This window comes from Agelaius phoeniceus, chromosome 27, assembly GCF_051311805.1.
Source record: "Agelaius phoeniceus isolate bAgePho1 chromosome 27, bAgePho1.hap1, whole genome shotgun sequence".
In the NCBI taxonomy this organism is placed as follows: Eukaryota; Metazoa; Chordata; class Aves; order Passeriformes; family Icteridae; genus Agelaius; species Agelaius phoeniceus.
In genome coordinates this window covers 5,662,435-5,689,865 of record NC_135291.1, presented here as the reverse complement: position 1 = coordinate 5,689,865, position 27,431 = coordinate 5,662,435, and the positions used below count along the sequence as shown (strand labels likewise).

The 27,431-nt window shown below is 48.4% G+C and overlaps 2 protein-coding genes and 1 pseudogene across 6 annotated transcripts in view; 2 read left to right on the top strand and 1 right to left on the bottom strand.

Annotated features, from left to right (window-relative positions):
• The window catches only part of LOC129132034 (class I histocompatibility antigen, F10 alpha chain-like), a 32,795-nt pseudogene extending 31,259 nt beyond the window's left edge, over positions 1-1,536 (top strand). The window contains exons 12-13 of the transcript XR_013185368.1: positions 78-163; positions 416-1,536. The product of XR_013185368.1 is annotated as a class I histocompatibility antigen, F10 alpha chain-like (transcript). The remainder of the gene's footprint in view (positions 1-77; positions 164-415) is intronic.
• LOC129132039 (uncharacterized) overlaps positions 1-27,431 on the bottom strand; it is a 286,230-nt gene that overhangs the window by 93,951 nt on the left and 164,848 nt on the right. The gene's annotated exons all lie outside the window — the stretch shown is intronic.
• LOC143691869 (class I histocompatibility antigen, F10 alpha chain-like) lies at positions 18,674-22,065 on the top strand. Its single transcript, XM_077191108.1, has 5 exons — positions 18,674-18,740; positions 19,674-19,869; positions 21,207-21,469; positions 21,789-22,005; positions 22,041-22,065. The coding sequence occupies exons 1-5, from the start codon at positions 18,674-18,676 to the stop codon at positions 22,063-22,065; spliced, it is 768 nt and encodes a 255-aa protein (XP_077047223.1).

Below are 27,431 nucleotides of genomic sequence, written 5' to 3'. Positions count from 1 at the left end.
TGTGAACAGGGCGGTTACTTTTTGAGCTGGACTTGGGAAGCAGGACCAAGGGCCTCACCTGTTGTTTTTCCCCCAAGCCAGGATTTGTCAATCCCAATCTTTGTCTGGATGGAGCTGGAGGAGGCTGCGAGGAAAAGGAAGATGGCCTGGGACACTGAGGCAGGCAAGGGGGAAGTCACTGCCCCTTTCTCCCTCTCCTCTGTTTCATGTCTCAGCCCAACATTTCCTCTGGCTGCAGGACAACCCCGCTACCAATGCCGTCCTGCCAAGGATGAACTGGGGGAATCTCCTTCCCCTTCCCTCTGGCACAGAGGCAAATCCCATCCTGTCCTTGTCCACAGCTCCTTCCCCTTCTCATTCTGTCCTTCTTCCTTCCTCATTCCTTCCTCTCCTTTTCTTTCCTTTCCTTCCCCAGGCACTGAGCTGCAGACGGAGACCAGGGAGAGCAAATCCCTGCTGCAGAACCTCATGGAAAAGGCCATTTTGAGCATCTCCATGGCATGGGAATCCAACGGGGAGGATAAGCCCTGGAGATCCCACACAAGGAGGGGTTGCAAACCCAGCCCTGGCAGCTGTGAGGAGGAAAGATGCCCCCTGTGTCCAGAAGGCAGCCAGAGATTCATTCAGAACTCAGAGGTGGTAGAGACAACTCGTGGTTGGCAGAAACCCCACAAGTGCTTGGAATGTGGGAAGGGCTTCAGCTGGAGCTCTGGAGCTCAGATGTGATCTGGCTCCAGGTGATCCACATGGGGAAACGGCCCTACAAGTGTGGGGAGTGTGGGAAGGGCTTTGGGTGGAGCTCCAACCTCATCAATCACTGCAAGATCCACACTGGGGAGAGAACCTATGAGTGTCCCGAGTGTAGGAAGTGGTTTCTGAGCAGCTCCAATCTCATCGTAATGAGTCAAGGGATCAGCTGGAAATGTATTTACGATAATTGAAAACTGTGGATGAGTCAAGGGGCCAGCTGGGAGTATAACTGAGATAGTAGAAGATTGCATATTTTAGTTAAGATTTTAAAATTAGTTAAGAAGGTATGTTAGCTAAGCAAAAATCACATAGGTTAGTGAAAGAGTAACAAATATATTAGAAAGTAAAGCTCGGAGTGACAGGGATAGATGTAGCAATTGTGGAGGAGCAGAGACCATAGAAATATCTTGCCTTAAGAATAATCAGTTTGGAGAGGCTTGGACCATGACCAGCAGATCAAAAAATCCTGCAAACTCGCCATGGGTGAAGAGTTTACCATGAGGAAGAGAGCTTTCTTCTTCACATACGCCCACTCCCTTATTTCAAAATCCCACAGACCCAATTAAGGCAGTGCAATTGCGCAGTCATATTAGGTATTCAGCTGACTATAATACAAAGTGGGCAGATAATGATTCTGTATTATGCATCCTTAGAAACTGCTTGGATATGTAAAACCTTTTCTGTATAAATAGAGAGCAGGAGTCTGCAACTCCTTGCACATCCATTTGGAAATGATTCCCTGTGTGTCCAGCACTGCAATAAAATACCCTTCTTTTCAAACTTTAATTAGTTGAAGAGTTGTCTGTCTGTGCTTCAGTACATCAGCAGATTCACACTGAGGAGAGGCCCTTCCACTGCCCCGACTGCGGGAAGGGCTTCAGGTGCAACTCCACCCTCGTCACCCACAGGCACATCCACACTGGGGAGAGGCCCAATGAGTGTCCTGTGTGTGGGAAGAGATTCTCCAGAAGCTCTCACTTGGGCCAACACAAATGGAGGCACCATTAAGGGAAGCCCTGCCAGTGTCCCCCATCCCGGTGTCACCCCCTTTTTTCTGCCCTCAGAGCTCCTGAGCCAGTGGCAGCTGCAGCCCCTTCCCGTGGCCTTGCACCTGACTGGGACCTCCTGTGATTGCGCAGGGAGGATTGGGGTGTGACCTGGCAGGGAGGGTGGGGTCCAGGGAACACTGGGTGCTGTGGGTCTGCCCAGCAACTGGTGACTCATCAGAACTGCTCTCTCTGATTGGCTGATTCTTGTTCATTGCATTCTCTGATTGGCTGTGGAGAGGCCTGGGAGTTGAGTGCAGGAATGGGAGAGATCCCACCCCGAGCACCAGCATTGGCAAAATAGAGCCAGCCTGGGCACAGGGAGTGAATTTATTACCAACCAAATCACATCAGGACAAAGAGAAGGGAAAGGAATCTCTCCAACATCTTCCCCCCACCTAGGGGGGTTAATGACGATGGAGAGACGGGACATCCGATTTCAGATCAGAAGCCAATTTTATTGAGTATGCCAGGGATTTATATAGGGTTTTACTTGTATGGTAGTTTTATAGGGCTCAATTTTTGGTAACAATTTCCCTTGGTTACACATTCTTCAGGACATCAGGTCACCTGGTAACGTCACAAAGTCTCACAACATGTTTCTTGATCACTTCTTGCCCAGGGAACTTTATCTTTGTCTGTCTTTCCCACAGTTTCCACTCAATCAGGCCTCAGATATCAGGCCCCTTTATCAGTTCTACTGTTCTCTCTGTTTTATTCCCATCCCTCCCCCTATCCGTTCAAACAAAAATACACTCTTAAGTGACTTGTCTATTAATTTTTTCTCACACTGTAAATACAAGGAATAACCATAACAATACATAATACAATGCCTAATACATAGAAGCCTATTTTAACTAAATTTTTTATCCATCCACCAAGTCTCCAATCCCCCAGAAGTTTTCCTAGCCCTGTAAACCCTGATACCACTGGGTAATCTTAACCATTTTCCCAAGGGCATAAGTCTGTTAGAGGTTAAACAGGCGCTGGTGTGGTGGTGAGGTCCTATTCACAAGGGTTCTCCGCCAATGTTGGTGTTCAAGGTGAATCTTCAGGTGATGCACTCAAAGATTCTTAAAAACAGCTTCACATTCTTTGCTGGAATCCACTCAGGACCGTTCTCTGTGGAGACACAAGCAAAACCTCTACCCCAGGTGGCCTAAGGATAAGGCCCCAATATCTTACCAGATTCTGGATCCTTCACTAATGCAGGGGTTTCTTTCCTTTTGTTGCAATTGTGAATCATGATTAAAATGTCAAACAATCGGTGGGTTGGGGTCCATCAAAGAACAATTCAAAAAGTTGATCACATAAAGGGCTTTCTGCAGTCTCTTGGAAGGGTTCCATCTCTGACCCCCCTTTCTGTTGTACCAAGAGATGTTTGAGGGAGCCATGAGCCTGTGACAGATTGGCCTGTTGGGGAATGAGGAATACCTGTTTTGTGCATAATTCCCCAGAAGGCAAAAGAGTTAGCAACTCGATGGGAAATATAAATTGGGCCATTGCCTGTCTTCACTTCAGATGTATACCAAGAATGGCAAAAGCAGCAGTGAAGTGTCTAGAGACATCGTAAGCTGTTTTCCCTGAATGGGCAGATGCAAAAAGAGCACCAGAAAAGGTATCAATAGAGGAATGAATGTATTTTAAATGACCAAATTCACAAAAATGGGTAACGTCTGATGCCAGACTTTAAGGCTCTGAAGCCCTCTGGGATTAATACTTCCTGCAATAGAGAGAAAAGAACACCTTTGGCAATCAGGACAAACAGCAATAATTCTTGAAACTTGGGCTTTACTAATGCCAAAGTGCCAAATCAAAGTGACACCATTTTGGTGAAAAAACAAATGGATCAATTTAGGCTGTTCTATCTTATTAGGCAGAACAGATTGTTGTACAGGCATTGTTAAAAGGCCAGCTTGCCTGTTTCCTTCAGCTAAAAATCTGGGACGGTCTGTATGTGAACAAATATGCATAACAAAGTAAGGAAATGTTCAATTTTCTAAGGAAAAAACAAGGAGCTGCAACCAATAAAATTGTTGTGAATTTTCAACTCTTTCTAAACTGATGCTTTGGCTCTCATCACTATTCCTGCAACATAAGCTGAATCTGTACGCAGATTAAAAGGAACAGAAAATTTTTGAAAAGCTCTGACAACAGCAGCAAGTTCAACAATTGGGGGGGACCACTCAGATATGGATAAATCTGCTCTCCATTAGACCCACTAGAAGAGGGGTCTCTCCATACTACCACAGATTTCTGAGAGTGACCAGAACCATCTGTGAATACTGTTAAGGCTTGAAGTGGAACCTCACTCCTCTTGGGTTTCTCTGTCAATTGAAAAAAAAAAAAAAAAAGCTTAAAAAAAGCTTTTAAAAGCTGTTAAAACAACTCATGTTTTGGAGGATGTATTGAGATTTGTTCACTGAATTCAGGAAAGGCAATCTGAAGAGCCTTGATCCCTGAACTATCCAATTCAAATAAAAGGTGGTTAAAGGTAGGAAAAGAGTGGAAAATTCCCCTCCTGCAAGAGAAATGAGTCTCTGTCAGGCCTTAACAACCAGTTGGGCCATCATTTCATGTTGGGTACTGATGGTTTTAGTAATTTGGGGTGTAAGTAAATCCATTCAGTGATAAACAAAGAGTCTGGTGCATTGGGGTCCCATTGAAACATCAAGGCATGGGGCTGTTTTGCTGGATGCAAGATTATTAAAAAGAAAAGCAGCTCAGGTGCCCAGTGTGCAGCTTGTAGGTTTATTATGACATCAGTTGGGCATTGCAGCGCCTGCTGAACTTGAAATGTAAGTTGTCTAGGTGATAAAAGGTCTGAATCTCCTTTTAATCATTCAAACAAAGGGCTTTTAGCTTTGTATTTGAATTCCCTAACAAGGAGTGCACCCAGCTGATTGTTCCCAAACATTTTTGTGCATCATGTAAGGTGCAAATATTTGTCTGAATTTGAAGAGCTTGGGGAGAAATTGAAGAGACTCCAATGCACCACCCCAAACACCTCCACGAAGGATGTTTTTGTACCTTTTGGGAGCTATGCAAAGCCCTGCCTGAGTTACAGCTTTGGTGACAAGGGCTAACTAAGGCTTCCTCCATGACTTCCTGTTGTTCAGCTGTTACAAAAATATCATCCATAGAATGGTGCAAAAGAACATTAGGCATTTGTTGATGAACAGAATTGAGGACCTAGCGATATACCACTGGCAAATAGTACAGCTGTTTTTTATGCCCTTAGGTAAAACTATCCAGTGATATCGCTCTAAGGGTGCCTGCATGTTTGTGCTTGGAACTGAAAAGGAAAATTTAGGACCATCATCAGGATGTAAAGGAATATCAAAAAACCAATCTTTTAAATCAGTAACAGTCAAGTGCCAATTTTTGGGAATCATGGTAGGAGATGGGAGACCTGGCTGTAAGGCCTCTGTGTCTTCCATAGCTGCATTATTTTTCAAAGATCATGGAGTAAGCGCCATTTGCCAGTTTGTTTTTTGATAACAAACATGTGAGAATTCCAAGGACAGTTAGAAAGGACAAAATGCTCTTTCTGGATTTGTTGTTGGAGCAACTCTGTTAATACACAAAGTTTTTGCAATGGTAAGGGCCATTGATCCACCCAAACCATTTTCCCTGTTTTCCAGGTTAGTTTTAAAGTGTCACTCTCCAACGGCCCCCTTTAAAAAGCTGATTGAATCCTAAAGCCCCATTGGGAGAGAACATCCCCCACCACAGTACCATTGGTACTGGTAATAAAAACAGTATGATTGAGGCACGGTGTCCCTCGGGCCCTTTGATCTGTATCCAGTGGTGGGTTTGACAGCTGTGGCTGCTTCCTCCAATGCCTGAAAGTGCCTGGAGCACTTTAGCAAGGGACCACTATGAGGGCCATTTGTCTTGGGAGATAACTAACTTCAACCCCTGTGTCTATGAGGCTGTCAAGTGTTATCTTTTGCCCTTTTAATGTCAGGGTACACCAGCATGTGGGGTATTTTTCTAGTATAGGTTGTACCCAACATATTTGGGGTGTTCCAGTAGACCCAAATCCCCTTTTTCATATTACGTCTGTAAAAGGTATGCTCATGCTTTGGGGAAATAAAATCAGTTGAGCTATTCAAGTTCTTTGGGGAACAGTGAAAGGCAGTTGGAGTGTCCAGGCCATGATCATAATCTCATTATCAGAGTCTATAACCCCAAGGACAACAAGAAGTCCCATCAAGGAGATGGATGACTAACCTAAAAACAATGCATGCCTGGATGGTCCTAAAACTCCTGTGGGAAGCAAATGAACTGATGACTCAAGTAACATTAATGTGATGGAGGTTGCCAACCCAGACAGGTTTATCTGTCAACCATATCAAGGCTACACCAGGACATTCATTCCCTGCATCACAGTGGCCCCTATTAAAAATACGTATTTTGACACCCCATTGAGATAAACAATGTCATCCCCACAAACTTTGAGGAGCATTGGCAACATAGGGTCTGATGTTAACTTGTTGGCCATCAGGATGTTTCACATTAATTACATTGGCTGACAAACCACCTGTTGTAGCACCACCCAACCCCAGAAGTCCAAAACTTGCATGAGTGAGAAGCCACAATTGAGGCCAGCAAAGTCACAAGAGTATTGTGACATCTGCTCCAGTGTCAATCAAGCCTGTTACTGATATGGTTCCTGGATGACATCCACTGGCAGTGAGGATGCATGTATTTTCTGGATGGTTCTCCGTAACTTTCTCAGCCCAGAACACTTGAGGTATCCCTGTTGATCCAAAACTTCCTGTGCCGCGACTTCGGTCCACTGTATTCAGAACAGAACTCACAAAAGTTTGACTTCGGTCCACTGTATTCAGAACAGAACTCACAAAAACTCAAAAAATTTTAGCAATGCAAGTTCCTTTCTGAATAGTGACAGGAGGGTCATCAATGGGTACCATAGCATGAATCTGTCCTAAATAATCAGCATCAATAAGTCCTAAATGCACATGAATATCTTTTAATTGTAGTACTTGATCTTCCTATCAAAAATGCACTCAGTCCCTGTCCTATTCAACCATAGGCATTGAGGGGCACTTTGCACATTTCTTTTGTCAGAATGGTTACTGTGTCAGTGGTGGGTATATCAATCCCTGCAGACCCACTTGTTGCCCCTGAGTATTGTTCACAAATGTTTAGCTTTGCAGTGATGGGGAGGCCCATATTTGCTGCTGTAGTTGTTGGGGTATTTGTTTTCACACATGGCCATTCGCGCTCCTCTTCTTGTTTCCCTGCAACAGCTGACCATTTGCATGATATTTACTCCTGCATTGTTGAGCATAGTGCCCAAATTTAGCACAACAATTGCACACAACATTGCTGTATGCACTTGGCTTGGATGCTATTTTCTGGGTATTACACTGTGCCCTTACGTGCCCTTGCTGTCCACAATTATAGCATTTTGATGAAGGTCTTAGAACTGCAGCAAGAGCTGCTATTTTATGCTCTACTGAACCAACTTTCAAGCAAGCAGTAATCATTTGAGGCAATGTGGGTTCTCCAGGTAAAGCGTCAAATAATCTTTCTGCAGTCTGAGTTTGCATTTTCTTTAGCCAAATGTATACAGAATTTGTGTCACAAAGATTCATCATCTACCTGTTTTTCAATAGCTGCAGCAAGCTCTTCCACAAATTGCAAAAATGGTTCTCTCATCCCTTGTTGTATAGTATCATATCTCTGTTTTGGAGCTGCCATTTCCATTGATTTAATTAAAGCACTCGTGCCAATTTGCTGAGCTTGTGCCAAAATTGAAGGATCCCACCTTGCCTGTGAATCTGGGTTAGCAAAAGGCCCAGTGCCCAGTAGGGCATCAACACCCACAGCATGATGAGGGTCGTGTTGAGGCAACTGCATATTTGTTAGAGCTGTCTGCTCAGCCACTTGCCTCCAAGTTTCTTGAAATACACGTATTGTACTGGCTGGAATCGAATTGCAGCAATATGCATGATGTCATAAGGTGCAAGCATATCTGCATTAATTACACATATTAATTGCATTACCTCTGAGGAATTAATGCCATACTGAGCCACTTTTGATTGGAGATCTTGCACAACCTTCCAGGCAAAGACGTGATGACTGTCATCCTGCCCTCTTCCAGGAGCTGCTTTAAAACCTGGAAAAGCCATAGATAGGGTTATCACAGGCAACATTTGCATTAGCACTGTTCTCCTGAGGTACTCTTGGAGCACCTAATCTTTCTATCATGTCCCAATTCTTTTCTTCAGCTGCTTTCTTCCTAACAAATTCCCAAAACTCCTGAGTGTCCAGGTTTAGAGCAAATTTGGGAGAGAATCCCCCAAAGGAGCTCCAGTAGGAAAGCAGATCCAATCTGCTCTTCTCCCCCCAACTGGTCTGGGAGAAAATACCTCCTTGGAGAAAGGTGGAAAAAACCTGTCTATTAAACAATAAAACCTTAACAATATCAAACAATAAAATCTCTTGCCGCTCCAAAAGAAATGACAAACTGAGAAAGTCCCTCCCCGGGTTGCGGCTCAGCTCGCTCTGTCTCTGATCAGTCCCTCCGGTGCTGGAAATGTTGCAGGCCAGGCCCGGCCTGGTGGGCCACAGATGCAGCTGCCCGTGCTCCCCTGGGTGTTCAGTCCAGAGCAGGTTTCAAGAGCTCCAAGGAAAAGGGAAAAAAACAAAAGTCCCCACAGTAGGGAACTTCTTTGCCTCAGCTAGCTAAAACTAACTAAAAGCAAAAGAGAGCTCTGTCCCACTGTCAGTCCATCCGCAGACAACAACAGTCCAGGGGCAGAAATGTGGAGGAGTGAGTACGGTGTCTGAAAAAAACCTGCTGCTTCTTCTCTCCCGCTGCTTCACTCTCTGGAACACTCTTAAAGGTGCTAAACTTATTATTCAACATAATATAAGGTGCAAAACTTATTATTCAACATAACATAATTGGGGATAAAAGCATCATATAGTCAACCCAGGACACTGAGGCTGTCAAGGAAGCCCAGTTACTTGACGTGGGGGCAAAGTCCATGGGGCAGTAGGGCTACAGCTATTAGAAGGTGAACTGTCAATAGTTCCCTGCCCCAACTCCGATGTTACTGCGGGAGACTCATCACTTGATTTGCTGTCGCTGTCACTGTCAGGTAACGGAGGACACGACCTTGCAGATTGTTCATGCAGCTCAGAGGGGAGCGAAGGGGCAGATGGCTGGGCTAGAGCAGAGGGAAGCAGGGGAGCAGAAGACTGGGTTTCTCTCTCTGCTAAAGACATTTCAGCTACCTGGTGCAGTGGTGTGGTGTATACAGGCACCATCAGGAGCTGCTGCGCAGCTGTGACATAAAGAGGTTTAGGAGTCTGAGAAGGAGATACTATGGCAGTTTGTCCAGAAGCTTTGGCATCCAGCCCAGAAGCTCTGGCAGCTTTCCTGGAAGCTTTGGTAGCCTGCCTGGTAACTTGCATGGCACCTGCACCTTCTTCAAGGATAGATTCACCAAGTTCCCCATCAGAGGCCCCCTCTGCCTCATCCCCTTCATCAGTTTCTGATTCTTTCTGATCTTTCTGATTCTCTTCTGATTTCCCGATTCTTCATCCACGTCCTGCTCTTCTTGTTCTCACTCGGTTTTCCATTCCTTTAATGCCTCAAAAAGCGATCCCCAGGTAACAGCTAGATCGACAACAGTTTTATCTCCCACTCAGATGACTTCCTACAGTCTGTCCCTGACTTTTTCCCATGCTTTAACACTAAATGCTGTGTCAGGATCAGTGCCAAAATCCTGTGATTTAGCCCACAGCAATATACTACGAAGGGCATAGTCTGAAGTATTAATTCCCTTATTTCTTAACAAAACTTTTCATGTAGCCAAAACAGTCTCTTCTTCATTAGATAAATTATTTCCCATTATTACTAGTTGGTGGCTCACCTACTTCCAGGTGTCTTGATAGGAGAAAATCAGGTCTGGACTTCCCTGTGGCTTCCACCCGCCATTCTCAGCTGCACCAACGCCGCCTCCCCCACTACGTCCCAGTGAGTCATGGCTGCCAGTCTCTAGGAGCCCGTATGGGTCCAGATCAAGTATGTTCTTAAGGGTGTTGAATCACATCAGGGTCACCAGATGTCACTGTCAGGCCAGTCATGACACAAGGCAGAGACCACAAGCAGTCTCAGATGGCAACTCTTTATTATCGAACATGGCTGACCTTTTATACACTTTCTAATTGTTTATACTTCTTCTACCCTAACTATTGGCCACAATAAATCAACATAACATCATTGGTAATAAGTTACAGTGACTTCAACTGACTTTCTAAAAATACTTCTTCCAGCTGCAAAGTTCTCTTCTTATCTTTCTTCAATTCCTCACTTCTCTTGGTCTCCTTAGTTACAGCCTTGGAGAGAGCTCCTTATCAACTTCTTGCTTGTTTCCTTTCTTCTCACTCCTTTAGCTAACAGGCCCGCTGTTGGCCCCTTCCACACAAAGGCATTTGCTATACCAGCCCCCACAGTAAGGTTCATTAGTAACGGTTGCCCTATGCTGAAGGCACACAGGTGGTTACATGCCTCTATCATTTACAGCAGGGTGGGGTCCTCCTTAGACAAGGACTTCAGAAGTTTTTTACAATTCTCATTAGCATTTTCAGCAGCTAATTTTGAAAGCAACACCTGTCTGGCAATGTCATTCTCAATTTGTCTTTTAAGAGCTTGTTTCAAGCAGCCATTGAATTGCATATAAGGCTCCGCCAGTCCTTGCTTTACATAAGTAAATACTTTTTGGGGGGCTCACAGCATCAGGAACCTTTAAAAATGTGCTATGCACAGCTTCAGTAATACCCTCAAGGGCCTCACTAGGAATGTGGGTTTGCCCAACAGGGTCTGAGTGGCTTCCTTCTCCTGCCAGGTGGTCAGTCATGAGGGCTGCAATATTCTGGTTTGCATGTCCCACAAATTTCACAAGCAAAGCTTCTAACCCCTTTTTCCACTGAGCGTCTGTGGAGGCCAGTGGGCCTACAGAACAAAGGCCATTATAGACCTTTGGACAGACAGACAGACCCCAAGTTGGAGAAATCTCCCCTGTTCAGGGCAATTGAGCAGACCCTCTTCCAGGATGCTTTGTTGTATATGCAAATGTACCCAGTTCTACCTCCCTGGTTGGACTGTTGGCCTCTCCCTCCCTTTTTCCTTATATTTATGTCCTTGAATGTTTTCCCTTCCCTGCTTATCCATTGGCCCCATATTGCCTCAGTGTCCCACCCTCTTTACCCTATTGGTTGCCACCCCTTGTCTCCCCTCTGTACTGCCCTGAGCCCTCAGCCCATTGGCCCTGATGCTCTGTTCCGCCCCCCTCCATGTCCCCTGTATTTAAACCCGCACCCTCCACTGTTCTTTTTGTCTTTGTCCCTGAACCCCTTTGTGCATGGCTGGAATAAACCTCCTTCTCTGGCCTCCATAAAAGACCCTTCCCATTTCTTTGTCATTGGTGATTCTACAAGTGTGTGCTGCAGTGATTGTGTGTGTGTGTGTGTGTGTGTGTGCCTGTGCCACCGAGCGGCTTCATTACTGGAGACACTTCTGGAAGGTCACGGCTCTGCTGCCTCTCGCTCCACCACCAACGGGCTTGCGGCTTGTGACAGCTGGCAGCCTGAACAGGGACCTGTTCGGAGCATTCCTGGAGGTGTCTTCAGTAGCTTTTTGGCTACTGAAGTTAAGCCATGTTCAGAGCAGCCAATTCCCAGAGGAGTCTCCTAAGTTTTATTGGGGGAATCGCACAGGCGACCGGCAACCTTCTTGAGGCGAGAAGATTGGTTGAAGCTGACGGACAACCTGGAGAGGTTTTGTTGACCCACTGTCATGTGAGTACTATATTTGGGGGTCATCATTTTTTGTCTTTCCTTTGCCTTCTTTTCCTCTTGGATGTTGGGAGGAAGTGTGGGGATGGGAGCCAAACTGATCCACCCACACAGGGAAGTTTATACCCAAGTTAAAGGAATCCTTGTTGGAGAAAATTTTCATTTTTCAAAGGGAGATTTAAAATGTTTTCTTCATTGATTGTTCAAGTATTTTCCTGATGTTATGAGGGAATTCATTCTAATGAGTTCTGGGACCATATAGGGAAAAGGTTCTATGTTCTTTGAGTTAAAGGGGATCTTTCAGTGGGGAAATTTTATCCTTTGACCTTATTGTTACGTCTGTAGAAAATGCGGGGAAACATTCGGGCCTCCAGTTTAACACCCCTTCTCCCTGTTCCTCCCCTCGCATCCCTAAACCCTCTTCCCTGCCTCAGGCAGGATCGGGAGATGGATCCTGCAGCAGGCACAGGGTTGCTACCATCACCCTGACATCTCCCAGTGTCCTCTGTCCCCTCTCCAGGGCAGCACTGGCCATGCTGCCTTGGGCTCTCTCCTAACCCTCTTACCAATGCCCACATACCCAGTTCTACTACCCCCAGCTGTTCTCCCAGATGGTGCCAGGAATGTGGCCAGCCCCGCCATCTTGTCTTCTCCCTCTCCAAGTTTTTCTGCCCTTTCTCCACAAAATGGTGCTGACCCCACAAAGGCGATGGCCATTTTGTCACCTCCCTGTCCTGCCAAAAATGACACCTCTGACCCTCCTCCCACTTTCTCTATTCCTGTAATCGCGCCCTGCCCCTCCCTTCTGTGTCAGGAAGTGTGTCCATGTTGGGACTTCCCCTCTCTATCGGGAATCCCTTCCCCATTGTGCACACCAACCCTACACCCTCCTCTCTTGACTCCTCCTGATGGTCCCTCCCATTCCCACAACACTGGATTCAGAAGTGGTGATGACAGCGACCAGAAGGAGCCCATATTGGCTTCCACAGCTGCCCACAAACAGGCAGATTCTGGCTGCCCCAAGAGGCTCCATGCAGTCATCAAGTGCCCTCCATCCTCCTCGGAGGATGAAAATAGGGATTCTGCAGACCCGGATTCCAGTCCTGAGTCTGAGGATCACTGGGCCAAGCTGCAGAGGGAAGCCACTGGGAGGGCTCAGAGCTCACCAAAAAGATTGTGGGCTTGCCAATTATATGTAAACATAGCAGAAGAGTGACTGCAATCAATTCCTGGGAGCCAATCCCCTATGGGGAATTGAAGGAGCTCTGCAAAGTGGCTAAGGAATATGGTTGGGGGTTGCATTTCTTAAAAAACTTTCTGGAAGCCACCTTCTCTGACCGTGTCTTGGTTGTGCATGAAAATAAAAATATCATGAATTGCCTACTCTCCCTGTGTCACAATCCATCCTTACGAACGGGTTTTGTGATTGTTTGTGGATTTGATCTCAGGGTGCAAAAAACCGACACGGCACAGGGGGGTTTGCAGTGATAATCAAAGCAAATGCACCTTTATGGAATAACTAAATGCATTGGGGAGGAATTGGGGAAAAAAGGGAAAAATAAGGAAAAGAGGGAGGAAGAGAAAGGAAGGTATATAGCTACCAAACATAGAACAGCCAAGTCCTTTGATGTCCAGCCGATGGAGTTCACCAGGTCACGTCTCGGGAGATCTTGAAATCTCTAGCTAACTCAGAGGTTTTTATTATGATAACTCTATTGAAAATTGTGAGGGAGGGGGGGAAACAGATACAATAAAGAATAGATGTAACAGGTAGTCCATGTTCTCAGCAGTAAATGAGAGCCATTGTCTTCTTGGTCCAGTGGTCACAACCTGGAGGCAAACATCTCGCTTTGGTCAGCTTGCCTCCCCCACACACCTGCCCCGGGCTGGGGGTTTCAGTCCCAGTCCTTGGAAGGAGCAGAGGGGCCTTTTCACATGGGGGTTTCATGTCTCACTCCTTGATGGAGAGGCTCCTTACATCTCAGTCTCTCTGTCACGGTGGTTGTAAAACAGGTGAGAGTCTTCTGTGGGGGGACCACCCAAGACTCAGGAGAAGTCCAGCCAGGCCGAGAGGTGGGACAGCTTCCAAGGCTATTGCTGCAAAAAGGCAAGATGCCCCCTTCTTCTTTCATTGGGCTCAGTGTAGCATACAGCAAACAACACCTGTGAACAATAGCTTAGCACTGTGCTCAGGTCTCGGAGCCGTTGGCACGTAACTTTCTCCAACAGGGCCAGAAACTTCAGACAAGGGTCTTTTCTTCAGTGGTCCCCAATGACGATCGTGAGGCAGATGAGAGAAACTTTGGACAGAGTCTCACACCCCGGTCGAGTACATGCTGTGGGAGAGGCAGTAATCACTGGCGGACACATATTCAAAAGATGCCAACAAACCAAATTTAACCCTTGAATAAATGGCAAGAGAAGGTGACTTCCAGAAGCCACAAGACCAAGCAAAGGACTTACAAGAAGCTGCACTCAGTGGCATCACCACTGCTGCAAAGACATCCCTGCTCCTCACTCTCGATGACATCCTACATACACAGAGCTTCACTAACATTAAACAAGGGCAAGTGAAATTTTCATGAAATTTGTAGACAGACTTAAAGTTGGACTTGAGTGACAAATAGAAAGACCAGAGGCCAGGAAGGAAGTGCTAAATAAAATGGCCTTGGCAAAGGCGAACAATGAGTGCAAAACAATATTAAGACCCAGAATCTACAATCAACCAGATGGACGAGGCCTGCACCAAATTATCTTCCACTGAACACACCGTGGCAAGGGCAATCTCTAAGGGAGAGGGCCTTTTTAACATCCCAAGACGCTGCAAAATGTTTTAATTGTGGGGAACTGGGCCTTTTTTTGAAGGACTGTCCAGAATACAAAATGCCTAAAGACCAGCAGCCACCAAAGAGGTGCCATTCATCACACTGTATGCATTGCAACAGATATTCTAACAACTGTTCTCAGTTTTGTTATCACCAGTAAGCTCACCACCACCAGCACCATTATCAGCCAAAAAACTTCCAACAGACTGCAGGGTGGCCCCGTGTGAAGACAGCAAATGGAAAGCTGTTTCACTGTACCCTCCCCACTATTCTGGAGGTCCAATACGTGGGAAATTCCCGCGGAGCTCTTCATACTCCCAACAACAGACCAGAGTGACCAAGGCTTTCCAGCAAGTTCAGGTCAGGACCTGACACCAACTGGTGAGTGCTTTGTCTATACAATTTGATGACTCTGCTTTCTATCGTATTCCCACCAGAAAATATGGACCCCTAGAGGGCCTGAGGGATGTGCTGGTAATAGGTAATTGTATTCATGGACCAAATGAAATACATATTATAGTGGAAGTACAAACTGTTGGGCCAACTGACGAAATCACGGTCACTTTCTGCTGAAACAGTCCTTGTATATATAGGCAACAGGTGTGCATGCTTCAGAACTGCTTGTGATTTTGTATTCATAGAGAATATTGTAGTAGATACTAAAAATTATTCAAATGTTTGTGCTTGTAACTTTACCAAGATTACAGGATGTGATTTCTCTTCTGAAGCTCCAGTTACCTCTCACTACCTATTGCAATCAACTACACACTGATTCACAAACTGATGCCTACTCCTATTGGGATGAATCTCACTTTGGTAAGTCAAGTGCTGCTTCATCAAGACTTGGTAGAAATCCTCAAAAAGATAAAGAAAAACGGACAGAAGCCCTGGTGACTGTTCATCATAATGTGAGACAGATACACCGTGTTATGGAGAGGGTAAAGAAAGATGCCGAGCACAGGTGGTGGGATACCCTCTTTGGGTGGTCACCTACTGCCACGAGTGTCCTGAACAGTGTGTGTCAACCCATCGTTACCCTTTTGATTCTAATTGTGCTTGGTTTTATCTTGTCATCAGTCCCATTTGTTATGAATTGGAGGATGATGAAACGGCTGACAAGATTGATGTCTATAGTCAATGCACACAACTTGGCTGATGTCCTCTACACTGTGGACATCCCCAAGTCAATTGACACAAGGCAATTACAAATTAAGCATTTGTGTTTTAGAGCAATCCTTGATTCCCGTTTATGATTTTGTGAGAATTACTTTCAATTTTTAGTGAATTGTTTTAGAAAATAATTTTAAAGTTAATGCTTATATTATGATTTGTTTATTGTTTTGCTTTTGATTATTTGTTATTTGTTTCAACCATTTGAAAATTGTTAAAAAAATAATACTATTTTAATTAATTAACTATTAGAGTTAATTCCCAATATTACCGGATGGAATGTGCCTGGGGTCGTCTGGCCTTGCTGCTGGACCAAAGGTGGCAGCTGTGGTGGTCTCACCCCAGAGACACCCCTGGCTAGCTGGGTATTGAAGCTGGCGCTTGGGACAAGTCCAGGCAAGCAGGAACTCAGGTTTACCTCTGGTGGAAAGACTTTAGGCGATGGTGAAGGTAAAAGGAGACGCTGCTGGAGGTTTTGATCCAGAGCTTTATTCCTAAGTCACAGACCTCTGAATGTTGCAACAGCTCCAACAGAACTCAGAACCACGTGGTCGCTGGGTATTTTAAGCCCGGGGAGAGGGGGAGGGAAGGGGTAGGTATGGCACCAACCAGGTGGGAGGGGGGAAGTCTCAGGGGACAAGTGACACCTGGATAGCCCAATGTTGCCAGGGCTGAGAAGCATCTTTTGAACTTTGCCAATCAGATGATGCCCTTGCTGGAATGTTAAGATTGACGGACAGCACTTAGCAAGGGGGCAAGGGGAAGGGGAAGGGAGAGGTTGTTGGCACACCTGAGGGAGGAACTGGGATAGCTGAAACAGAGTATTACATCACACTGCAACAATTAACCATTTTGAAAATTGTTATGAAAATAATACTGTTATAATCAATATTAATTATGTTTGTTTATTGTCTTCCTTTTCCCCCTCTTTTTCCTATCCTTTCTTTTCCTCCTTTTTCTCTCTCTCTCTCTTTCTTCTCTCTGTCATACTGTCCCTATTTTTCCAGGTTATACTACCAACATACGGCCAGTCCTGAAGACTCATCAATGATACTCCAGAGCGCTGCTGATAAAGATCCCTCAAGACAATTGTGAGTCACGGGGTCGTGTGAGAGTCTGTCTGAAATATCCCTCATCTGCCTCACGATCGTCATTGCGGGGGGGCACTGAAAAACAGACCCCTCCTGTCTGAAGTTTCTGATCCTGTAGGGGAAAGTCATATGCCTGAGACCTGAGAGTGTTGCTCAATTATTGTTTTCACAGGTGCATTTGCTATATGCTACACTGAGCTCAAAGGGCATTTTGCCCTTTTGCACAATAGCTCTGGAATTCTCCCCGCCTCTCGGCCTGGCTGAACTACTCCTAGGCTTTAGGGTGGTTCCCCCCAAAGAAGGTGCCTCTCGCTCGTTCATAACCACCATGACAGACAAACCGAGATGTAAGAAGCCTCTTCATCAAGAGACCGAGACATGAAATCCCTGTGTGAGAAGGCCCCCTCTCACCTTCTTCCAGAGACTGGGACTGAAACCCCCAACCCGGGAGAGGTGTGCAGTGGCGGGGGAAGGAAAGCTGCCCAAAGCAAGATGGATGTTGCAGGTGCAGGCAGTCAACCACGAAAACAATGGCTCTCACCTACTGCCAAACATGGACTGTGTGTACCCCTTTCCAAACACCATTCTTTCCCCCTGAAGATACAGTAAACTACCTTTGATTTAGTTGCAAAATCCATCCCCCCTTCCCCCATCAAAAAAGAGTGTAATTGGGGTCCAGATGAACTGCGCCTCTGAGATCTCCCTGGACGCGGCCTGGTGAACTCCATGGGCTGGACATGGAGGGACTTGGCAGTTTGACGTTTGGTAGCTATATACCCATTCTTTTTCCTCCCTCTTTTCCCTTATTTTTTCCTTTTTTCCCTGATTCCTTCCCAAGGCATTTTTGCTGTGGTTATTTCAATAAAGGTGCATTTGTTTTGATTGTCACTGCAAACCCCCTTGTACCGTGTCAGTTCTTTTGCACCCTGAGATCAATCCACGAACCATCACGAAACCCATTCATAAGGACGGATCGTGACACACCCAAGCTGCGTCCCCGGGATCCGCCCGCCTCTCCCAGCCCCAGAGCCCCCTTTCCGTGACCCAGGGACCCCCTGAACCCCCTTTTCTGCCTTTCCCAGCTCCCAGACCCCACTTCCCTGAACAATGGAGACTCCTGGACCCCTTTTCTGGGTTCAGGGACCCCCTGGATCCCCCAGCCCGCCTCTCACAGTCCCTTCCTGGAACCTTGGACCCTTCCCGATTCTCCCGGTTCCGCTTCCCAGCCCTTGGACGCCCCCAGACCGCCCAATCTCTGCGTGCCCCCAGTTCTCCACCCCCTGTGCGTCCTGCGGGGATGTCCTGGCAGGTCCCGGGGGGGTTCAGGGGAATTCCCAGGGTTTGCTCTGTCCCCTCTCCCTCCCTGTGCTGCCCCGGTCACTTTCGCGTCTCCCAAGCTGCGGCACCGGGACCCGCCCGGGGACCGGGGACTGCTCCGGCACCGGGACCCCCCTGAACCGCAATTCCTGGGCACGGGGACCCCCCGAACTTCCATTTCCAGGCGAACCCCCCTTCCTGGGCACAGAGACCGCCTTGAACGCTAATTTCGGGGCACTGGGAGCCTCTTTGTACCCCCTTCCTCAGCCCCGATAATCCCCGCAGCCCTTATCTGGAGACTGGAACCCCCTGAACCCCAAATCCCGGGCATGGAAACCCCCCTGAACCCCCATTTCTGGGCACCGGGACCCCACTGCATCCCCTTATACAGCACTGGGAGTCCTTGACCCCCCCATTCTGCTGCACCAGGATCCCCGTGCACCCCCATATCCAGGACTGGAACCCTCCCAAACCCTCCATTCTCAGACACAGGGACCCCCCTGCACCCCCCCATCCGGCACCAAAGCCCCCCTGCACCCCCTTTCCTGGCCCTCCCCCATCTCAGACACCCCAGCCCCCGCTTTTCCTTGGGGCGGGGCCAGGGCTGTGGGCGGGGCCGCAGTGGAGCAGCGCCATGGCTCCAGCGCTGGCTCTGGGGCTGCTCTTGGGGCTCCTGGGGGACCCGGGGGGCGCGACCAAAGGTGAGTGGGAACCCCGAAACGGGGAAACTCCTGAAGTTCCATTTCCGGCCACCGGGAACGCCCTAGACTTCCATTCCTGGGCAGGGGAACCACCCTGTACCCCAATTTTGAGTCTACTGACCCCTCTCAACCCCCTTCGCCAGACCCGGAACCCCATTCCTGGACAGGAAAACCCTCCCGAACCGCCATTCCCAGGCATCAGAATCCACTGAGCCCCCATTCCTGGGCGCCCATGTCCGGGCACCGAGACCCCCCTGTACCCTCTTCCCTGGCACCGGGACCTGCTCGTCCTGCGGGGAGAGGTGTCTCAGGATGTCCAGGAGGGTCCCTGGGGGGATTCTGGGCCCCAGGACCCCCCTGAATTTTCAGTTCTGGGCACTGGGACCCCCCTGCACCCCCTTATCCAGTACCAATTCCCCCCTGCAACCCCTTTCCCATCCATCCTGCCTTCCCCAGTCCCCAGACCCCTCTTTTCCTTGATCCTGAGACCCCTGGACTTCCATTCCTTCTTTTCTCAGTCCCCAGCCCCCCCCATTTCTCTGCATCAAGGACCCCCAGATTCCTATTCCCAGGTCTCCCCACCCTGTGACCCCTCATTCCTTGGCACTGGGGACCCCTGGACCCCCTTTCCTGGGCACATGCATCCCCTGGAACCCCCATGCCACTTTCCCAGTCCCTGTACCTCCTCTCCCCCTTTCTATAACCCTGGAACCCCCTGAGCCCCCATTCCTGGACACCAGGACCCCCTGCAGGCCCTTTCCTGTCCATCCCACCTCTCCCACCCTGTACACCCTTTCCTGTCCATCCCACCTCTCCCACCCTGTACACCCTTTCCTTGGCCCCAGGATTTCCAAACCCCTTCCCAGCTCTCCCAGTTCCCCTTTCATTGATCCATGATCTCCTCAATCCCCCCAAATCTCCGTGTCCCCCCAGTTCTCCACTCCCTGCGTTACCTGCACGTGGTGGTGTCAGAGCCCAGCCCGGGGATCCCCCAGTTCATGGATATTGGGTACCTGGATGGGATCCCCTTCGTGCGCTACGACAGCGAGCGGGGCCGGGCAGAGCCGCTGATGCAGTGGATAAAGGATGGAGTCAAGCCAGAATATTGGATATGGGGACCCAGACCAATGTGAGGAACCAGCACAGTGATGTCAGGAACCTGAAGATACTGCGTGAGCGGTACAACCAGAGCGGCAATGAGTGAGGGGAGCTGTGGGACTGGAATGGGGATCCATAGGGCTGGAATGGGATCTGTAGGGCTGGGATCCATGGGGCTGGGATGGGATCTCTGGGGCTCGAATGGGAACTGTAGGGCTGGGGATTGGATCCATGGGGCTGGAATGGGATCTATAGGTCTCAGATGTGGATTCACAGGGCTCTAAGTGGCTGAAATGGGGATCCATTAAGTTGGAATGGGATATTTTGTGATCCACGGATTGGGATATGGGTCCATGGGGCTGGGATGAGATCCATGGGGCTGGGATGGGATCCATGGCGTTGGGATGGGATCTGTGGGGCTGGAATGGGAACTGTAGGGCTGAAATGGGGATCGATGGGGCTGAGATGGGGATCCATTAGACTGGGATGGGATAGCTTGTCATTCATGGAGCTGGGATGGGATCTGTGCACTTGGGTTGGAATCCATGGGGGTGGGATGTGGATTCGTGGGGCTGGGATGGGAACTGTAGATCCCCAATGTGGATTCACAGGACTCCAAGGGACTGAAATGGGGATCCATTAAGCTGGGATGGGATATTTTGTGATCCATGGGTTGGGATATGGATCCATGGGGCTGGAATGGGATCTGTTGAGCTGGGATGGGATCCATGGGGCTGGGATATGAATCCATGGGGCTGGATGGGATCTGTGGGGCTGGAATGGGATCTGTGGGACTTGGGTACAGATCTATGGGGCTGGGATGGGATCTGTAGATCTTGGATGTGGATTCACAGGGCTCCAAGGGGCTGAAAATGGAGATCCATTAGACTGGGATAGGATAGCTTGTGATCCATAGGGCTGGAATGGGATCTATGGGGCTGGAATGGGAACTGTAGGGCTGGGATGGGATCTGTGGGGCTAGGATAAGAACTGTAGGGTTGAGATGGGGATCCATGGGGCTGGGATGGGATCTATAGGTGTCAGATGTGGATTCATAGGGCTCCAAGGGGCTGCAATGGGGATCCATTAGACTGGGATGGAATATCTTGTGATCCATGGGGCTGGGATTGGATCCATGGGGCTGGGATCTGTGGGGCTGGGATGGGATCTGTTGGGTTGACTTCCATGGGGTTGGGATGTGGATCCATGGGGCTCCAAGGGGCTGGGATGAGGCTCTGTGGGTCTCCATCAGACTCTGTGGCTCCAAAGGGCTGGAATGGGGCTCTGTGGGGCTGGGACACAATTCCAGGGGTCTCTGTGGGTACAATCCCCCCAGGTCTCCACACAAGGTTGAGGTCTCCACACAAGGTTGACAGTTTATGGCTGTGACTTCCTGTCCAATGGGAGTGTCCGTGCATCCCACCAGATTGGCTACGATGGGCGGGATCATATCTCCTTTGACCTGGGATTCAGGAGATTCGTGCCGGCCGACAGTGCTGCTGAGATCACCAGGAGACGCTGGGAACAGGAATTGAACGGGGTTGAGATGTGGACAAATTATCTGAACCACATCTGCCCAAAATGGCTCCAGAGGCACATCAGATATGGGCAGAAGGAGCTGGAGCGCAAAGGTGGGAGCAGAATTCCTGTGAGGGATTTGGGAATGGAGGACTTGGGAACACAGTATTTCCAGTGGGAATTCTATGGTCAGATCTCATCCCAATCCCATTGCAGTATGAATTCCATGGTCAGATCTCACCCTGATCCCATTCCAGTGGGAATTCTGTGGGCAGATCTCACCCCAATCCCATTCCACTGGCAATTCTGTGGGCAGATGTCACTCTCATCCTATTCCAGTGGGAATTCCATAGGTAGAACTCACCCCAGTCCCGTTCCAATGGGATGTCCCTCACCATTCCATGGATGTCCCTCACCATTATCCCATTCCAGAGTCCCCTGATGTCCATGTGTCCGGAAGAGAGGAACACAGGACGCTGATCCTGTCCTGCCACGTGTACGGATTCTACCCCAACACCATCGCAGTCAGCTGGATGAAGGGGGGTGAAACCTTGGATCAGGAGACGGAGTGGGGCGGGATCGTTCCCAACAGCGACGGCACCTTCCACACCTGGGCCAGGATCGAGGCGCTGCTGGAGGAGCGGGAGCAGTACCGGTGCAGGGTGGAGCATCCCGGAATGCCAGAGCCTGGGATCTTCGCTTGGGGTGAGGATGGGAATGTGGGGATTGGGAATTTGGAATTCCTAAATGGGGAGTCCCCTCCCCCTCCTCACTATCCCATCTCTCCGTGGTGGTCGCTGTGTCTGTCATCGCTGCCATCCTCATCCTCATCGTTGTCCTCATCAGATTCAGTGTCTGGAAGCTCCAACCTGGTAACACACGGGATGGGGGTCGGGAAGGGACACGGATCCACTCAGCACCGTTCTGGGAATCCTGTGCCACCGATGCTGATCCCCTTTGTTTCCACAGGGAGGAGGGACAGGAATGGATACAACCCGGCGGCCGGTGAGTTCCAATGGCGGATCCAGCTCTGGATCCCCTCTGTGTGGATCCCAGGATGGATCCTGGGGTTAATCCCAATGTGTGATCCGTGCTGGAATCTCATGGATCTTCTCTCTCTGCAGGAAAAGACATGGGAATGAATGGCTCCACTGCAGATACAGCATGGGATCAGGGTGGGATTCCAGAGGGAGATTGGGGCAGGATGGACAGACTGGGATTGGGGAGGGATTTTGGATCAGGGCAGGGGTCTAGAGTGGGATCAGGTGGAATTGTAAAGTGGGGATGGAGCTGGATTCTGGAGCAGTATCAGAAGGGATGGATGGAGCAGGATTGGGGTGGGGTCAGGTAGGATTCTGGAGCAGCTCCCTCTCCCAAGGGGATCCAGCCAGGTCCATCCTGTGGAATGGGGACGGGGACAGGGTGACACTGTGACCCTCTCTCATCCTGGTAGTAATCACTACCTGAGGGATCCATGGGGCTGGATCCGGCCCCTTCCCTCTTCCTGGGAAAGCTGAGAGCTGCCAGCAGAGCTCATTCCACTGCTCCCACCCACCCCACAGCTCTTGGTAACAGATCCATTTCCCCTTTTCCATGTCCCAGTGTTTTAAAGCCAATAACCACAAATATTCACAATGCTTCAGTTCTGGTGTGAAATTATCCTGCTTGGGGCAATAAATTCTGCTTGGGGCAATGTCCTGGATTGTCAAGCAAATTGTATTCTATTTGCCATCTGTATGGCAGTTGTCTTCTGTTAAGTAGGCAGTTTTCCTTATCTCTTCCACAACTGGGGAGACATCCGTTGATAACAGGCTATTGAATGTCACTGCACAACTGATAAGAACGACAGCATCCCAGTGTGAGATGCTCCACCCAGAGGGGAGAGCCAAGCATTCCTACCTGGATATAATCTTGAGTTTCTGGAACACCAGCATGGCTTTCTCCACTGGATTTCCCAGAGGAAACAGCTGCTCTCTTCCCCTAGATCTTCAGAGGAAGACTACACTCTTCTACAGGATCCCTGCTCCAACAGAACCCACCTGACACTCTAGGAGGGCTGCAGCCACGACTCCAATTGGACTGCTACCAATACCCTGACCCCCAGGGTGTCAGGTTGTGTTCTGACTCTGTCAGTGTTGTTTTAGTTTACTGCATTGTTTATTTTATCCTTTTATTTTCTTCCCTACTAAAGAACTGTTATCCCTGCTCCCATATTTTTTGCCTGAGGGCCCCTTAATTTAAAATTTATAGCAATTTGGAAGGAGGGGGTTTACATTCTCCATTTCAGGGGAGGCTCCTGCCTTCCTTAGGAGACTCCTGTCTTTCCAAACCAAGACAGATTTTGGTGCTTAACGTGAGGCTCGAGGGCACAGAAATAAAAAGGAAATAACAGTTCTTGAGTAATCTAATTTTTGTACGCTGCTACAGAAACCTTGTTAAGCTGTCATCATGTGGTCCAGCTTACCTTGGTTTGGGTGGCATGTGGTTGTGGCTACATTTCTCCCATTTGCAGGCCCTTATCTAAACATGGGTCCTATAACCAAGGCTACTGTGGCTGTTATCCAGTTTGTTTTATGGGTGAATAAGGGGAGGAATTAATGGCTTTTTAACTTCCTCTGGAAAGCAGGCACATGGATTCACAGCTATCACACACTAACTGTATGTTTTTGGGGTTACTTTAATATTAGCACCTGCTGTGAGGAAATGACACCAGGGGAAATCTTCTCCCAACCCTTTAGCCATCTCTTTGGGTCTGCTCTACCACTTTTTGAAGGGTTCAGATCCACTCTAAATACTAATGATATCAAACAGTGGCTGGTGTTGCTGGAAGGCTTGTTCTGTTTAGCATTTAGAGATAAGAGAAGATTAACTTGGATAACCACCCTGACACCTACCCCAAAGACAAGGGATGCTGCCCCAGAGCCTGGCCCTGCCCCACAGCCCACCTCAGCTATAAACTACCCAGATTGGATGGGGGTTCTGGTGAAGGAGATAAACGAGGTGAGCCAAATGCTGAAGGAGCACATTTCCCAAGCTCGTGAGAAGCCCTCCCAGTGCCTCGAAGAGGGAGAGTCTAATAGTGCAGCAGTGGAACCCACAGATGTTACAACTGTCCAGGTTCCAGCTGAACTGCAAAGGCAGACACAGCCAGCAGCAGTTGCTCCTGTGGAAACAAGGAGATCTAAGATGAAAGCAGGGCACCCAGATAAGGGAGGGCCCTCACAACCCTCAGGAGACCCAGAGGTTGAGATCGTCACCGAGTCCCTGACGTATGAAAATCTCCAAAATCTGCACAAAGACATTGTATGATGGGGATATGAGACTTATACAACCTGGCTACTTTGGGTCTGGGACCTTATAAGTACAGGTGTGCAACTGGATGGTGGTGAGGCAAGAAATTTGGGACCCTCAACCCAGGACTCAGGTATCAATCAGATTTTTGTAAGGGAGCCAGGGTCCCTTTCCCTCTAGGAGCGGCTTTTAATGAGTGTCAGAGAGAGGTTTGTCCACAGGGAGAGCATGCAGGAGCACCACCATAGAATGTGCTGGAAGACCCTTGAGGAAGGGATCCAACAGCTGAGAGAAGTAGCAGTACTGGAGATACTCTTTGGGAGGGATGGACAGCATGAAAATGACCCCGACAAGGTCGGGTGCACAGGGTAAATGTTGTGGAGCCTGGCAAATCTGGGGCCATCTCAATACACCACCTTCATTGCAACGATTAATGCAGATACCAACCAAGAGACAGTGGGCTCTGTCGCCAACAAGCTTAGAAAGATGAGAGTATGATCAATGGCCCAATGCTGGCTCATGTCTCTGCTGTGATTAAAAATCTCAAAGAGGAGATGAAGGAGATGAGGGAGGGGTGAGGTGTCACAGACATATTTTATGAAAAATCCTTTCCTTAGGATTTTTTCCTCCTGAGAAGCTGAGAGGCCTCAGGAACAAAATGTAAACAATAATTGTCGTGAACGGCGGAAGAATTGCCTCACACAATATGTGTGAACAGCAAATCCCAAAGTTTATTGATAGCTCACACATATTTATATTGGTGTTAATGAAGCTTATACATATTGCAAAAGCTGAGCTCATTATTGGTTAAAGCACACTTAGATCAACCACACCTACTTCTATGCTCTAATGATTATTTTGTTTCTATGTTTACATTCTTATAGCTACTCTACCTAGGCTATCTTCATTTTCTGGCAAGCGATTTTCTCCCCCATCTTCCTGTTTCAGCGAAGATCACCATGACCTCTGTCAGTGATTGGACACTGGTTACTTAATCCCCAGCTTGTTTCCCCTATCCTTATCCAACGGTATCACATCGAAGTGGCCTTTCTCAGCTAGCCAATTATCCACAAAACTCTCCACAAATAATTATCTGCTGCTGTGGAATTAACAGGTGGATCTGTGATTGGTCTCATGTGGTTATTTCTAATTACTAGCCAATCACAGTCCAGCTGTCTGGACTGTCTTGGTCAGTCACAAGCCTTTGTTACTCATTCTTTTTCTATTCTTAGCTAGCCTTCTGATGAAATCCTTTCTTCTATTCTTTTAGTATAGTTTTAATATAATATATATCATAAAATAATAAATCAAGCCTTCTGACTTCTGTGGAGTCAACATTCTCATCTCTTCCCTCATCCTGGGACCCCTGCGAGCACCACCACAGTGAGGAGCAACAGTTCCCATATGGCACCAGTGCAAGTCACAGCCCCAAAGTCAGAGCCCAATATTCTCCAGCTAGACAGAGAGGGTACACCCCAGGGGCTGACGTGTGGTTCTCCCTGCATGACCATGGGGAAGACATGGGAAGGTGGGATGGAAAACCCACTTCTGTCCTGGCAGCACGGGTGCATCAACTCACCGAGGGAAACACTAATCAAGGGAACTCCAGTAAAGTGAAGGTAGCCTCAACCTCCCATGACCGAGCTGCTGGGTATGATCTATCAGATCTCCTTGAAGGAGAGCACCTCTAGCATGCGTGCCCAGGAAAGAAATAATAACCAGGATTAGGGGGGGCCTGCCTGTAGCCAGGAAGAGGCATGGGAAAACTGGATCTTTTAGACAGTGTGGATCTGATGGCCTGGCACATCAAAGCCACAAAAATATGATGCCTTAGTTGATACTGGTGTGCAGTGTACTCTAATACCATCGGGACACATTGGGGCGGAACCTGTTTCCATTGCCAGGGTGACGGGGATTGACTGTGTTGGAAGCCGAGGTGAGCCTGACTGGGAAAGAGGGGCAGAAACATCCTATTGTGACTGGCCCAGAGGCCCTGTGTGTTCTGGGCATAGACTTCCTCTGGAATGGCTTTACAAAGACCCAGAAATACTCAAGTGAGCTTTTGGAATAGCTGCTGTAGAGGCAGAGAACATGAAGCAGTTGAACACCTTGCCTGGACTATCAGAAAACCCATCTGCAATAGGACTTCTGAAGGTGGAAGAGCAACGAGTGCAATTGCCACCTCGACAGTGCACCACCGGCAGTATCGGACAAATTGGGATGCTGTGATCCCCATGCACAAAATGATCCATGAGCTGGAGAGCCAAGGGGTGGTCAGCAAAACCCACTCACCCTTCAACAGTCCCATCTGGCCTGTGTGCAAGACTGACAGAGAATGGAGATTGACTGTGGACTATCGTGGCTTGAATGAAGTGACTCCACCACTGAGTGCTGCTGTGCTGGACATGCTGGAACTCCAGTAGGAGCTGGAGTCCAAGGCAGCAAAGGGGTACGCCACCACTGACAATGCTAAGGTGCTCTTCTCCATTCCTCTGGCAGCAGAATGCAGGCCTCAGTTTGCTTTCACCTGGAGGGGTGTGCAGTACACCTGGAACCGACTGCCCCAGGGGTGGAAGCACAGCCCCATCATCTGCCATGGACTGATCCAGAGTGCACTGGAAAAGGGTGAGGCTCCAGAGAACTTGCAGTACATCAATGGCATCATTGTGTGGGGGAACACAGCGATGGAAGTGTTTGAGAAAGGAGAGAGGATCATCCAGATTCTGCTGGAAGCCGGCTTCGCTATCAAGAAGAGCAAAATCAAGGGACCCACCCAAAAGATCC